The 14,011-nt window shown below is 41.9% G+C and overlaps 1 protein-coding gene across 1 annotated transcript in view; it reads left to right on the top strand.

Moving 5' to 3' along the window:
- Positions 1–321: 321 nt before the first annotated feature.
- KDM3A (lysine demethylase 3A) overlaps positions 322–14,011 on the top strand; it is a 29,923-nt gene continuing 16,233 nt past the window's right edge. The window contains exons 1-10 of the mRNA XM_032108330.1: positions 322–415; positions 817–1,005; positions 3,518–3,667; positions 5,827–5,937; positions 7,506–7,608; positions 8,238–8,362; positions 8,843–8,915; positions 8,996–9,084; positions 11,251–11,402; positions 12,381–12,952. Of these exons, the coding sequence (XP_031964221.1) occupies positions 835–1,005; positions 3,518–3,667; positions 5,827–5,937; positions 7,506–7,608; positions 8,238–8,362; positions 8,843–8,915; positions 8,996–9,084; positions 11,251–11,402; positions 12,381–12,952 (1,546 nt within the window). The 5' untranslated portion in view covers positions 322–415; positions 817–834. The remainder of the gene's footprint in view (positions 416–816; positions 1,006–3,517; positions 3,668–5,826; positions 5,938–7,505; positions 7,609–8,237; positions 8,363–8,842; positions 8,916–8,995; positions 9,085–11,250; positions 11,403–12,380; positions 12,953–14,011) is intronic.

The following is a 14,011-nucleotide window of genomic DNA, read 5'->3' as shown; positions in this document are numbered from 1 at the left end:
GGACCTAGGGAGGCACCGTGGCCCAACGCGTGTCCGTGCCTCCCTTGGGGCCCGGCTGCGAGGGGACTCCTTTCCCCGGCGCTCAAGCGGAAGGATATATCGTTTTTATTTTTTTATCCGCCATCTGCTGAGCAACGGTTTCGGGGGCGTGGCCGGGCGCGCGGGCCCCGCCCCTCCGGGCCAATCGCGGCAGGAGGCTCCCCGCCGGCCCCGCCCTGCATCCGCGGAGTAGCCAATAGGGGCGCGGGACGGGGGCGCGCGCACGGGTGAGGGGGCGTGTGCGCGGCGCGGCGCCGACAGTGTCGCTTGGCCGCGGCGGCGGTCGGGGCGGGGGGGTGGAGGGGAGCGGAGGGGAGCGGGACCCGGGCCCGGGGTGACTGCGGGGTGCGCCGGCAGCGGGGCCGGGGGGGAGCAGGTGAGGGCAGGGGCAGGGCTGGAGGGCTGCCCGGGTGGGCAGGCCGGGGTGTTGGTGAGGCGGAAGGAGCTTGGCCCGGTCGCCTGCTCCCTTCCTTCGGCTGCCGCCCGGCGCTCCGGCTGCTCGGAGGAGGGAACAAAGAGGCGGCGGGGGTGGGAATGGTCGGGAGCTGCGCTGCAGCCATTCTAGAAATAGCTTCTGTTGCTTTTTTCCACCCCCCCTCTCCCGAGCAGTGATTAACAGGACTGTGGGCGGGGGGGGCGACCTGTGGGTGCCCGGGGGTCCGGCTGCAGCCGCTCGGAGAAGCGGGGGGGGGGGGAGGGCCGGGAGAGGAAGGAGGAAGCGCTCACCGCCCTGCCCTGTGTGTTTCTCTCCTCCTTCCGTCGCTTTCCTCGGTGAAGGCCTCCCGATGAGTTAAAATGGTGCTGAGGCTCGAGGGGAGCTGGTCGCTGCTCGTAGGGAAGAGGTTCCTCTGCCTGTCGGAGGAGGAGGACAGGACGTGGGACGCCAGCCTCATCTCGGAATGGCCCTGGAAGTCGGGCAGGATCCGGGCTGTGTCACACACGGACATATCCAAACAAGACCTGAAGGTAACCGGGAACTTTCAGAGAGACCTGCGAAATCGAGAGTGTGACCGGGGAAGTTGGTGTGGGTGTGCATACACGTGTGTGCACATGCTGCTCTCGGGGGGAGAGGGCGTCTTGGCCAACACGCTTCGAAACGCGCACCCCTGCCCAAGTGCCCCCCGTGTACTGATGCCGGAACTTAACTAATTATAAATGTGCTTTCTTCCACCGGCATTTTGAAAAGCAGGTTTTTACCACACCCAGTATGGTTATGGTTTATTTCTTAAACGTAGTTTAAGGTCTTGCTAGCTGTGAACGGATTTTTGCTTCCAGAGTTGAAACCGAAGCTCTCCAGTATTGTTGGGATTGGTGACTTTTCTTTCCTGCTCCTTGCAGTAGCTGGTCATGAACAAGTACTTAGGTTTTAAAATCATACCAAATTCATGCTTGGTGTTGGAGGTCCCTCGGACTCTTCTTGCATGGTGGCCTCTTCTTATTAATGATTACCAAGTGGTTTTTTGAACACACAGTCAGTTGCTGCAACGTGGTGTGATTGGTCAGCTGCGTATTTTGTGTGGAAGTCAAGCGGTGTTTACGGTTTGACTGTGAAGTTGTTACGGGGCTTTATTTGGCAGCCGTAGTCATTAAAAGTGTTCAGCCATGTCTGGGCACTTACTGGAGTACAGACTGAGTGCTTACTCCCCAAGGACAAAACTCCATTGTAGCAGCGGCATCTGGAACACTGTCCTTGTTTCTACGGAGGACTTCGGTGGCTGTCCTGTGACAGCAGGAACAGCAGCACCATCTTTCCATTTAAACTGTCTCCTTCCCCTTTTTTGTTAGTGAGAACTTGGTGACCTCTGATTAACCTAAGAAGCGCCCCTTCCTTGTCAAACAAAAAGAAACTGTGGGTGTTTCTAACTCGCTCTTGAAAGCGTAAACTTTGTTATCAGTTTGTTGTTGTGGATCTGCGGCGGGGGTGGATCTTCGTCCATTTTTGGGTGCGGGGCTGTGCCCTGTGCCGTGCTTGTAGCGAGGAGGAGGTTGTTGGTGCAGAAAACTCTTTAAGGACTTTCTCTGCAAAGAAGAAGCAGGTGCTGAGGGGGACTGTATTGTGAGCTTTGTAGCTGGTTACGGTTCTGCCAGAAGCGATCGAGTTGATGTGCTCTCCAGCTGAAGTGTTAAAGGAGTTGCAGCATGGACAATGGAAATGTGGAGAACTTTGTACCAAAACACGTCCCACCTCCTTTCCTCCCACAGCTCTTGTGGAAGCATGATAGACCCAAAATAGTAATGGACTGAGAGGGGGGAGTAAGTATTTCTACTGTAAAAAAAAAAATAGAAGTATTTCTTTCCATTTTTGTTTTGTATGGAAGGGTTGTCAACTGCTGTTGAAATTATTTTCTCAAGTGTTTTCCTGTGTGTGCAGCACTGATGGAGTAGACAAAACAAGCTATTCTGGTTCTGGTAGTTATTTGCTTATCTCTTTCGTTGTTTCTGTGCACCTCAAAATTACTAAGTTCATTTCTGCACCCATTAGTTCTATGACTCCTGGCTGTGGTAATGCTGTTTGTGTGCATGTTTTCACTTGCCTTTCCCATGAGAGGGACAATAAAACACCAGGAAATGTTACTAAGATTCACTCAGCTGAGATTTCTATGCTGTTTGTGAAATGTGTTTTAAGCTGGATCGCTGTATTCTTTGGGAAGAGGGAATTCCGATTTTTTCCAAGAGTAGAGTTCTCTACCAAGACGTTCGAGTTCCTGTATTCAGGTCAAGTTGTATTTGTGGTCTTTCCCAATCATTTGCTGATCTCCCATGTTGCCTTTGAAATTAGGGTAATGCTGCCCCAAAGACATTGGTCACGCCATCATATTTTTGCCATGAAATTGTTTTCCTTTTGAAAAATTTACATACTTGCTTCTGAAATTCTTAAGGATAAGTTGCGGTTAAAAGCAGACAGGAGATTACCTTCTTCACACTGCATAATTTAATCACCTTTGCTGTCCTTCTGTCATTTGTGCTTTCAATAAATTGGCTGAAGTTATTCTTTGGGATTGGTATTTTTAAAATATTTCTGGAAAAAACCAGCTTTTTTATTCCAGTGCTTTAGAGTTTGTGGAAAATCCATGTGCCACTGCTGTAGGCAGTCCTTTCGTTTTAGTGGACTTCTTAGGGGTGTGTGTATTCTTCCCTGCTTGTAAACACCAGTAACAGTGTTAACATGTTTAACTCTTCTTGAGCAGCACAGAACTTTTTGAGATGGGAAGTTGTAAAGTTAATGGAGATATTAATATTTCATGTGAGAGTAATGATGATAAACCAGTTAACATTGACTAGTACTTGAAAAGTACTGGGTCAGCCTTGGATGCTTTAATGATTGCTTGATTATGTGACAGGCAATAATCATGCTGGAATTATAAGTACTTTCAATGATTTTTTTATTTTTGAGTGAATTGGTGGTTTTATCTTTTTCATGTTGAATGTGTCTGGATTTTATAGGTAGTCACTCATTCACTTTGCTTCCTTTCTGTAGATTTGTGTAGAATTTGATGATGAATCATGGGAAAAGCGAAGATGGATAGAAGTCTACAGCCATATGATGATAGCATTCCTGGTGGAGCAAAAGCTGGTGCTGGCTGAAAGAAAAACCCAATCCATGCCTCCTGTCCAGTGGCCTGCGATGGCAAGTACACTCTTGGCTTGACTCACTTTGCTCCTGCAGTTCCGCTTTCTGGGGACAGTGTTGTCACCAGTGTGAATTTCTCAAGTGCAGCCTCAGTCTTGGGTGTCTTGTGAAGGGAGAAAACCTTATTGTGCAGCTTGAACTGACAGAGCTCATCAGCATTTGAAGTTGGTGTGTTGTGCCTGTGGACACAAGAATGTATTTTTATGACTTTGCTTCTCCCTCAGACCGCTGTTCTGTGCATTGTTAATTCATTCTCTTTCTAGTCTCATGTTTTGTTTCTTCCACAAAATTCCTTTTGAGACTAGAGAGAAAAAGTGTAAATAATAGGTTTCTAAGGATAGTCTGTGTTTTCTTTTAAATTTTTGACTCTGCCTCAAGTACTGTTAATTACATCAAGTGTGGTGATTCTTGATCCTGAGAAAAAAATAATTCAAGTGACTTACGTGATGCCCGCCTGACAAAAATGATTTGTGAGATTTAGATTTTCTGCACACAAAAACCTGAGCTACACTGTACAAGGAGGGAACTAAGCTTTCTGTACCTGCCATGCATGGCTGAATAGGTGCGTTAGCCTGGGGAGATGAACAGGGAACATTTCTTAATGTATTCAGCCAGTACGGTTGTACTTGACTACTTTGGATATTGCTACTCAAGAAAGTAGTGCAAGAAGTGAGGATGTAAACATGTAAAGTTGCTGAACATGAATTATGCTGAAATTGTAATCTGTGTTTTAATACTATTCACTTTGCAAGGTATAAAGTGTGCTGAGTTTTAGCTGGTCTTTCTTTAAACATAGTCAATCTAGATATTTATTGGAAGTAACACCCAATCGAATGGGAGGAAATACAAATCCTTAATTTTATTTCCTGGGCTGTGCATTAATATCAGCAGTTCCACAGTTAAATTTTGCTGATAGCTTGTTCTGAAAATGTCCTTATTTAAACTTAGCTGTTGTCCATTTCCAAGTATCTGAATAGTTCTTACTGGATACTTGTCTTCAGTTTTGGCATAAGGTGTTCCTCCTGATGTGTTTGACGGGTCAGTTCATGCAGGGTACATGTTCCAAAGCTCGTTTCACAGAGGAAGATGTAGGCTCAAATGTAGGCCAGTGCTGGAGCTTGCCTTGGCAAAAAAAAAAAAAGACTTTTTGTCCCTTTATCATCACACAAGGAAGGAAAGCAGAGGTCCCAGAAGAGGTGTGTGGATTAATTTATTTAAAATTTGATCACAACTTCTTGATTTAAGTATATGGGAGAGCGTTTCTGACAAATGGAGTAGCTTTGTAGGAATCTTGGAATGCCCAGTTACTTCTGGGGAGACTCATGTTCCCTCCTCTGGGGGTCCTGTCCCTCTGCCAGTGCTGTCCTAGCTGAGGTGAACACAAGAGAGTGTCTGGGTTTTTGAAGGACTGATGAAAGAAAGGCTGCCTTCCCCTATCAGAACAATTTCCTTTTTTTAAATGGGGCTCAATTACACCTTTCAGGTAGGGAGGAGTTACTCTTGCCACTTCTTTTGTTTTAGGCTCCTGGTGCCTTTCCTCTCAGATCTGTTACTGTCACTAGAAAAAATTTAACTTTGAAGGTATTAGGAAGTGTTCAGAAGGTTGTGAAGGAAATTTTTCTTTCTTATCTGTTGCTAAAGCCTTTGATACACCTGAACACAACTTCATCATTGCATTGCAGTGAGGCTATCCAAGCCATCACATGTGCTTAAATTAAGGTTTTGGTGTATTATTAGTGTTGCACAAGTTTTGAGAACTTCAGTGTAAACTATGCTGCAGGCATTCATTGATTTGCTAGTTATTTCCCCAGTCTACCATAAGGAGGATTGTTAGAAATATATCCACAATTAGAATTACTGTATTAATAAATTCTTCATGTGGAGATGAATGATTGATTAATTGTTAATGACAGCCACCTACATTGAATTCCTAATTCATGCTGATAAATGAAATTAATTTCAGGTGGAGTCCAGTAACTGTTTCATTAGGTGTGTATTAGAAGTTTAATTGGAAACTAGTTTTGTTTTCACGAGTTGTGTGTAGATGTGGTAACTTAACAGAGAAATAGAAGCAAAATTAAAGTAATTTTTTAAATGCAGATGATGAATGATGAAATCTTCTTACTCTCTGAGAACATGTTTTTCACTTTTTTTAGACCTACAAGTCCTTAGTGGACAAAGCTGGAATGGGATCACTGGTTTCAGTGCGCTATCTGGGTGAAGAGAAGTGTGTTTTTCTTTCTAAAGACCTCTTGACGCCCATCCAGGTAACCTTGAATGGCATTGTGAAGATGAAAGATGAATTTCTTGTCTTGGTATTTAAGATATATCAAGTTAATGTAATCTAAATGCAAACTTCAGATGGGTAAAAACTTGTAGTAGGTGTTTTTCTGTGACTCATAAATATCAGTTCTGAATGTAATGTGTCTGATTTAAAACCTGCTGAAGCTGATTCAGGACATGGTCACTTGGGAGAGCTGGATGAGGGAGTGTGCCAGGACAGTTATTCAGCCCAGGGGACAGCAGTTGCATCATGCTGGTTGGGGGATAACCTGGAATAATTCCCCTTTCTTCTTTTGAACAGGACTGTTGTTCCTGCAACTCTTTGCACAGTAATGCCTGGCATAAATCTTGCTATTTAACAGAAGCACATCACTACTAATCCTAAACAAATGAGGAATTGGGCAGAATGTAAATGAGATGGTTGAATTGTAGTCCCTTTATTGAGCACCAGAGGAAAGTTTGTTAGGTACAGATGGGTTGAAACAATTGTCCCTTGTGACTGGCTGGGCAGGTGTTTGAAGGAATAGTATCTGCTAAAGATACAGGATTTAGCCTTTTTAGGAAGCTATTCCTGAGACCTGTAAGCAATCTGAAATAAAAATAGTAATGGATGTCCCATGTTGAGACTGCAAGTAGTGCCATCATTAGTGTTCTACTTTGACTTTTTAACAGTCAGCAAATGCTCAAGTCCTTTAGAGAAACTGACAAGAGAGTCACTAAAAGCCAAATTTGAGTTGTAGGTGGTTGTCTTGCTTGTGTTGGCTCAACAGCAGGGTAGAGATCTCTTTATGCAGAATCCTTATCTCAGCACTGCAGTGGAGAAGATTGCTTTACTGCCATCTTGAATAAGAGTTTATTGACTTCTAGTTCTTCAGTCTTCTGCCTCTTACAAATACCAGAGCAGTGCCTGGGACAAAAAGATAAAACCCAACCCCAAACCATTTTCTTATAAGCACTCTTGAGTCTTGGGTGGAAACTTGCTCTGACCTTTCCATTTCAGAATCAGTTCTCATTCAAGAATTCGAGAGGAAAAAAATACTATAATATGCATACATTATGCTGAATAACTATGAATAATTTGTATGTAGCTGACTCTGTTTTCATTCCTATAAACATTTTATAATGGTGTCTTTAAATGGACTGCATCCTGGCATTATCATAAATAGAAACAAAGTATTTTCATTTGTGTCTGCTCAGGACAAATATGTTGCTGCTTCTGAGAATTTAAAATCCTAAGTTAAGAATGGATGGTTCAATTAAAATCAGTGCTCATTAGCAATGTAGTACAACAAAGCTGGGCTGTTTTCAGAACAATATTAAAGTGGACCTGGAGAGCTCACTTCAGTCTGTCTTGCAGATGCTTATTGCAAATTAGTGGTAAGAAATTGATGTCTGCCTCCAATCCAACATCCTAGAACTGATGGGACACAGATTAATGAGAATTGGATTTCTATGAATTGCTGCCATTTTGTTTTTAAATATTGCGGGATTTTGTTAAAAGCATTACCCTGAATGGAAACTTCTGTTCTTTTTTTTTTTTTCCCTGAAATAGGATGTGGATAGTTCCAGGCTTTCTCTTAAGGATGATCAAAATGTAAATGAAGAAATTCAGGCTCTGGTTAAGAAACACCTTGATGAGACACGCTTGGTCCAAGGTACAAACATACTGTGGAGTGGAAAGCTCTGGCAATAAATGCTCAAGTCCAAAGGGAAATCCTTGCAGTGTTGGTTTAATTAATTGGTAATCTGTTCTAGGGGATAAAACCTTTTTAAAAATACTGATTTTACTCTCAAAGCCATGAATGCAAAATGTGAAGGATTGTAGATGTTTAAGTTTCAGGTATTTCTTTAGTAAGAGTAAGTAATTTAAGCATTTATAGGTGGCCTGGTATTTGTGAAATATATCAAACTTGAAGTAATTTTGAACAAAATTATATCAAGTTGTTTATTGCTTCAGTAACTTGATTTTTTTTCCAATTTGTTACTTGTTTGTGAAAACTTCCAGGTGTTGTATAGAGGCTTCTTTTAGTCAAATTTAAAATTGTTAGTTTTGTTTGTCAGCTTTAAATTCTTAATTACCGGGTTCATACCAGCATATTTGTAGTCATGTGCTTGCACATGCAGGGAATGTCTCTTATAAAAAGGTAAATATTGCATCTTAGTTTTAATTTCCCCTACTGTAAGGACAGGAAAAATTCATTTTGGTAACTGTGGTCATCTTCATGCCTTCTTTGTCCTAAGCGCTTGCTTTTTTTTTTTTTTTTTTTTTTTTTTAATTTTGAAGGTGGAAAAAATATCATTGGTTCAAAAATTAGGATTTATAGCCTGGATCCTTCTACTCAGTGGTTCACAGCAGTTGTTGTCAATGGTAATCCAGCTACAAGAACTCTAGAAGTCAACTGTCAGGAGGTAGGAACCAGTTATTGTGGTGTACAAATAGATTTGGGGAATAGGTGCAAACTTTTATTTATATCTCCACCAAAACCATTTTTATTTCTGTCTTTACTGTAATCTTCAAACATGGGTGACAGTGTAGTGCGGAACAATATAAACCAAAGTGTTTCTTTATGCTGCTGGTAGATTATTAAATAAGAAATGTCCTTCTATGAAAAATGAAGGAGACCTGGAGTTTTTATTGGAAGAGTGAAGCAAATATGATCCTGGTTTCTTTGCTCTCTGTGCTGTGCAGACAGTGCTCTCAAGCACCAGTTCGTGTTTTTATGCAGAGACACTGTCACATGGAATGTTGTTAAATTCAGCTTGGTATTCAAAGAACCTAGAAGTTTAGTGTCTAAGCTTAGTCCATGCTACCACATCTAAGATAAATATACTCAAATAGAGTTTCACCTGTCTAAATGGCTGCTTCTGTGTTTCCTGTTCCTTTTCAAGATTCCAGCTTTAAAAACTCTTGATCCAGAGTTAATTCATGTTGAAATCATATATGACAACAATGGAAAATGTGGTAAGACCTATTACTTTTTGTCCTTCAAACACAAAGTAGGTTATTTGTGGTAGACTAATCTTGATCACCTTCCCTTCCAGATAAATCAAAAAGAATTGGGGGTGTGAAAAGGAAGTCATCTGAGAACAGTGGAAGTATTGATGCTAAACACACAAAATCTTCTCCTGAGGTAATGTCTTGTTCTGTTATATATGGCTGCTACATAATGATTATGTCACCTCTCAAAACATCTTAAGGATTAGATTGGAAAGTAGAATAATAAAATAATCCCTTGGAGGGTGTGTTGAGTTTTCAAGCTTGTCTGGGCATGAATTGAACATCTTGCCTTGTGATAATTGGAGCCAAAGCTACTAAGCCTTGAAAGTTAGTGGTTTGTTGGGTTTTTTGTTTGGTTGGGTTTTTTTTGTTTTTATTGTGTTTTTTGCCCCCTCCTCCCGCTTAGGAGTTGGCCTGCCTGGTCATGTATTCTTCCATGGGAGAAAACACAAAGGAGTTCTGAAGTTTATAACCTTTGTTTTTCATGTTCTTTCTTTAACTATTTTGTACTTGAACCCAAAACCTTCAGCTGCACTTGGATGCTTTGAGGATTGAAGCTGCATGAGGAGCAGTTGAAAGTTGTTTCAGTACAAAAAGGGAATGTGGCTTTTGTAGTACTTTCATGTCTACTTTTATTTCTTTTGTGAGTGACCTGCCAGGTATCACTGAGAGATAAGTAAACTCTCAAAGGGCAAAAGACAATCTGGATTACTTAAGTGTAGAAATGCAAATAAATAATCATGGCTTGGCTGAAGAACAGTACTTCAAACCTGCCCTGTAATTTTGCCCAGTGTTTCAGACCAAAACCTGTGTTTTAGGCAGGAGTAGCTGGTCTTCAGGAAGCTCTGGAAGGGGGGGAAGGGGGTTGTGTTGCTTCTGTGCAGTCAGTCCTGTGTGGAGTCAGCTGTGCAGATCTGGCAATGGCTGGATATGGTCATTAGCAGTCTTTAACAACCTCACAAAGAACCAGCATGAGGTAACAAGCACAGGATAAGATGCCTCAATGAAGGAAGTGTCCTGTCCTGTATTAACTGCTGAGGGGGAGCATGGGCAGCAGGGCAGCATGGAGTAACAGAGCATTGCAGTCTTGTGTTTCCATAGCTCATGCTTGAGTGCCTTTAGCAGCTTTTGGTGCTCAGTTTGCCTTTTTTTCAGTTTTCTGCATAATTCAGCCATTGAGCAGCCTGCTTGATACTCACAAAGCTGGTCTGTATTTCACATTTCAACTGCCCTGCTGAAGAATTACCATGATCTGAATTTGTAACTTGTTTTACCATAGTTTTTCCTTAAAGTAGTGATTTACTTCTCATTTTCTAGTCTGCCTTCCTTCAAAGGACTGGATCATTTATCACTTTTGTACTCTTGGGGAAATGCCTTGCAACCATTTTTCCAAGTGGTTGCAGTGAGTGTGCTTTCTAGTAAGGAAAGCAGAAGCTGTTTGTTTCTCTGATTTTGGTGGATGTGAGTATGTGGGAGTGATGAACTGAAGCCATGTTTTTTGTTAATAAGTATGTGATAGGACTCATTTCTAGTGTGGAGTTAATTATCTGCAGCATATTTCTGAGCTCTTGACTTGGTGCCTGACAGCTGTGTAATACCAAAACAAAAAGGAAATATTTTGGGAGCTGATGCTGATGAGCCTGTAGTGTAACTTCCCAGCAGTTAAGTGAAGCATGTGGGAGTAAAATATGGATGTTGGAGCTGAGGAAGGACCCCCACAGAAAACTACTGTTTTAAAGACACTTGCTAATTTGGTAGGCCTATTGTATTCCTAAATGAATTATAGATTTGTTAGGCTGGTGATTTAATCAACACAGGATTTCTTTACTTAACACTTTCTAGAATCCTGGTGCAAAGGGTTTTCTTGCTGCAGGAAAGTTCATGTGTAGATTTTTGGTAATGCTGTCAGACTTCACCGTTTTAATTTTCTCTGGGATTTTCAGCTGAGCTCAGAAGTCTATTTCTGCCTGCCAGTTACTGCAGTTACTTTAGAAGCATTGTTGCACTGGCAGTTACCAAGAGCAGGGCTTTCTGTCTTCCTTTCCATTTGCTTAATGCACTTCCCCCAAAAAAGTTTGTTGTTAGTTGGGGGAAAATGCATTAACATCAACAGTCTTTCATGGAACCTATAAGGGTTAAAAGGACATTTTAAAGTCTTTCCATCTCTTGAACTGAGTGAGTCTTTATTTAGTTTTATTAAACATGGTAGGAGGAGTATTTTTTTTCTTTTCAAGCTGAACCCTGCAAAGCCATAATTTGTTATGCTGGATTTTCCTAACTGTTAAAATCTCCCTTGCAGGTTTCTCCCAGTCAGGGACACGTGCAGTCAGTACCAACTGTGCTGGGTGAAGCACTGCTGGGATGTACTCCTGCAAATAAAGACCAGAGGCACCCAGGCCTGCCCCTGCCAGCTAACTCACCACCCAACCTTGGTGCAGAAACTCCTCAGGGGTAAGGAAGCAGTTTTATGCAGATTTTTACCTCCAAGAATAATTCTGATTCTTAGCACAACAAACTCAGGTCATTTTAATAGCTGTAGTAACTACTCCTCTATAATACCAGCATAGAAAAGTGTTAGACTTGCTTGCCCTGGATATATAATTTACTTCCTAATGCCATATTTGTATTTATCTTTGAGGAAGTGGCCCTTCAATGTCCCAGGCCAATGTCACTGCTTCATTGTACCCCATCTGTAAATGGATACATGGGTGTGGTGCCTGCTTTGTCAAATGCATTCCTCCCCTGCCCCCAAGAAAACCGGAATATGTTCAGGCGGGTGTCTGCTTTCTTTCACATCAACTGCAGGTCCTCAGTCGTATTCCTGTTGAACACCAGTGCCTTTGAACTTTTGTTACCCCCAGTTCTGTCACAAAATGGATGTAATGGTAGAAATAGTGTGACAGGAAAACTCAAATTTGAAGTGCTATAGGGCTTTTTCTACTAGTTTTGTCTCTCTTACATGCTGAATGTAGAAAATAGAATTTTTTTAAAGGTTTTTTGGTGAGAGATTTTACAGTCTCCAGCATAGAGTTGTGGTGCCAGTCAGAAGTTCCTTGAGAATCTTGCCACAGACATGCAAATGAAATGCATCTAGTTATTCAGCAGTTGCATGGAGAAAACGAGGAAGCAACTACTTAATTGTGAGAGAAGGTAGTGGAGTAACAGCAGTACACAAATTTGTGTGTGCCTACATGGGTGTAGAGCTTTGTTATTATAACTCCTCTAAAAAATCAAAACCAGAAAAAAACGCCTGAAAAACACAAACCTCTTTAGCCTCACACAAAACTTAAAATACTCATACAGCAGAACTCAAGCACATAATTAAATAACTAAATTTCTTCTTTCAAGCTTTGTGTGACTAGATTGAGCAGCTGATGCCATGCTTTGACACCTTTTTTTTCCCCCTAATTATTGCATGTTGCATTTCAGCACATGTAGGCGAAGCTTACCAGAAACTCATCCTTCCTGTCTTAATACTGGAATTAAAGCTTTGAAGGAAGATCTGACAGCCTTTCCTAAAGCGGGGTTTATGTCTAAAGAGCAAACACAAAATCCTAGTGATCAAAAAGGTAAATACACCTCTTTGACAACCTCAAGATCTTCATCTTTGACTGATTCAGCTAATGAAAAAGGAACCAACCTGAAGAATACTAATGAACCTCTTATGAAGGCCACAACAAACTTTCCCAAGGAATGCATTGCTGTAAAACAGTTGCAGCATCCCAGCCCTTCCATAGCAATACCCAGAGACAGTGGCATGGTTGAACTGCAGCGAACTTTAGATTGCAGACCCTCAACCTCAGATGCTCATCTTCTGTCCTTCAGTGAGTGTGGGGTTAAATCACAAAGCAGCTGCAACAGCCACAGCAGCCATAAAGGAAACAAGATTGATGAACTCGCAGACATGGAGTTTTTTATTAGAAGAAATTCGAATGAGATTCTTTGTGACAGAAGTGAAAGTGAAAGCTTTTGGACTGGAAGTGCCAAGGTTCAGGATAATAGTAAGTGTTTCTAAAATTTCCTGTCATTTGAAAGTTCTTGTAGTTTCTGTCTAGTGACTTGAAGTAGGTTATTTGTTACAATTTAAATTACTAATTTTGCATATGTGTGAGTAAATCAGGAACTGGAATCACTTGTGTGGTTTTTTTTTGTGAGGGGAATGCAATAAAGTTGAGAAACACTCTTTCCTGATAAAGGAAACAGACCAATCATTAATGTTTAGAAATAAGTTGTTACAAAAATGTATGCAAGAACAGAATGGCAGAAGTTACAAAAACAAGGTTCTGTTTGGAACACAGATGCTGATGGCATGATGAGATTACCTTTTAGCAATGGTCCTAAATTTTACAAACATAGTGAGAGGTGGTGGTTGTTCTCAATGAAGGCCAGTTCAAGAGGGGCTTTAGTTTAAAAACTGTCCCAAGAGCAAAGCAAACAAAATCCCAACCACCACCATCACAAATTAAAACCCACCCAGCCCCAAAACCACCCTTGTTCTTCTTTTCCATTTGGTGATCTCTTCAGGTTCTCACATGGGACAGAAGAGGAAAGGCTGGGGTTGTTTAAGGAGCTGGACTCCTGGTGTCATGTGTCCTGCAGTGCATCAGGTGGTGTTGCTGATTGTTCAGGATTCTGGGAATCTCCCTACATACCCATCTTTTTTTTTTTTTTTTTTTCTTCAATCTCCTGTTGCTTGGCCTTGGATTACCACGTGCTGTTCCATAATTAGCATGAATTCATAGCCAGCCAAGCAGTTGCTGTTGTGTCCCCTGCAAGGCCTCACTGGCAGCGTAGGAGGAAGGGAAGTGTTTGGCATCTGTTACAGTAAGATGCTGAAAGCTGTTGCATCATGAAGGGGGAAAACAGGACTGAGAAATGGCCAGGTTGTACTCTGTCCCCATTTCTTGTGAGATGTGGTTGCTGCATGCCCTAATCTGCTCAGGATTCCAACTCTGGCTCAAGAACTTCCTTTAAAAGCAGCTGTTCTTTCAAAGTGCTCCTCTGTGAAAAAGCTGAAGGAGCTTTAAGCTTGGGTCCACAGACTGTGTGACTCCACTGGA

The sequence above is a fragment of the Corvus moneduloides genome, chromosome 5 (genome assembly GCF_009650955.1).
Source record: "Corvus moneduloides isolate bCorMon1 chromosome 5, bCorMon1.pri, whole genome shotgun sequence".
Lineage (NCBI taxonomy): Eukaryota > Metazoa > Chordata > Aves > Passeriformes > Corvidae > Corvus > Corvus moneduloides.
The sequence above is the reverse complement of the archived record's forward strand: the minus strand, read 5'-3'. Positions and strand labels throughout refer to the sequence as shown.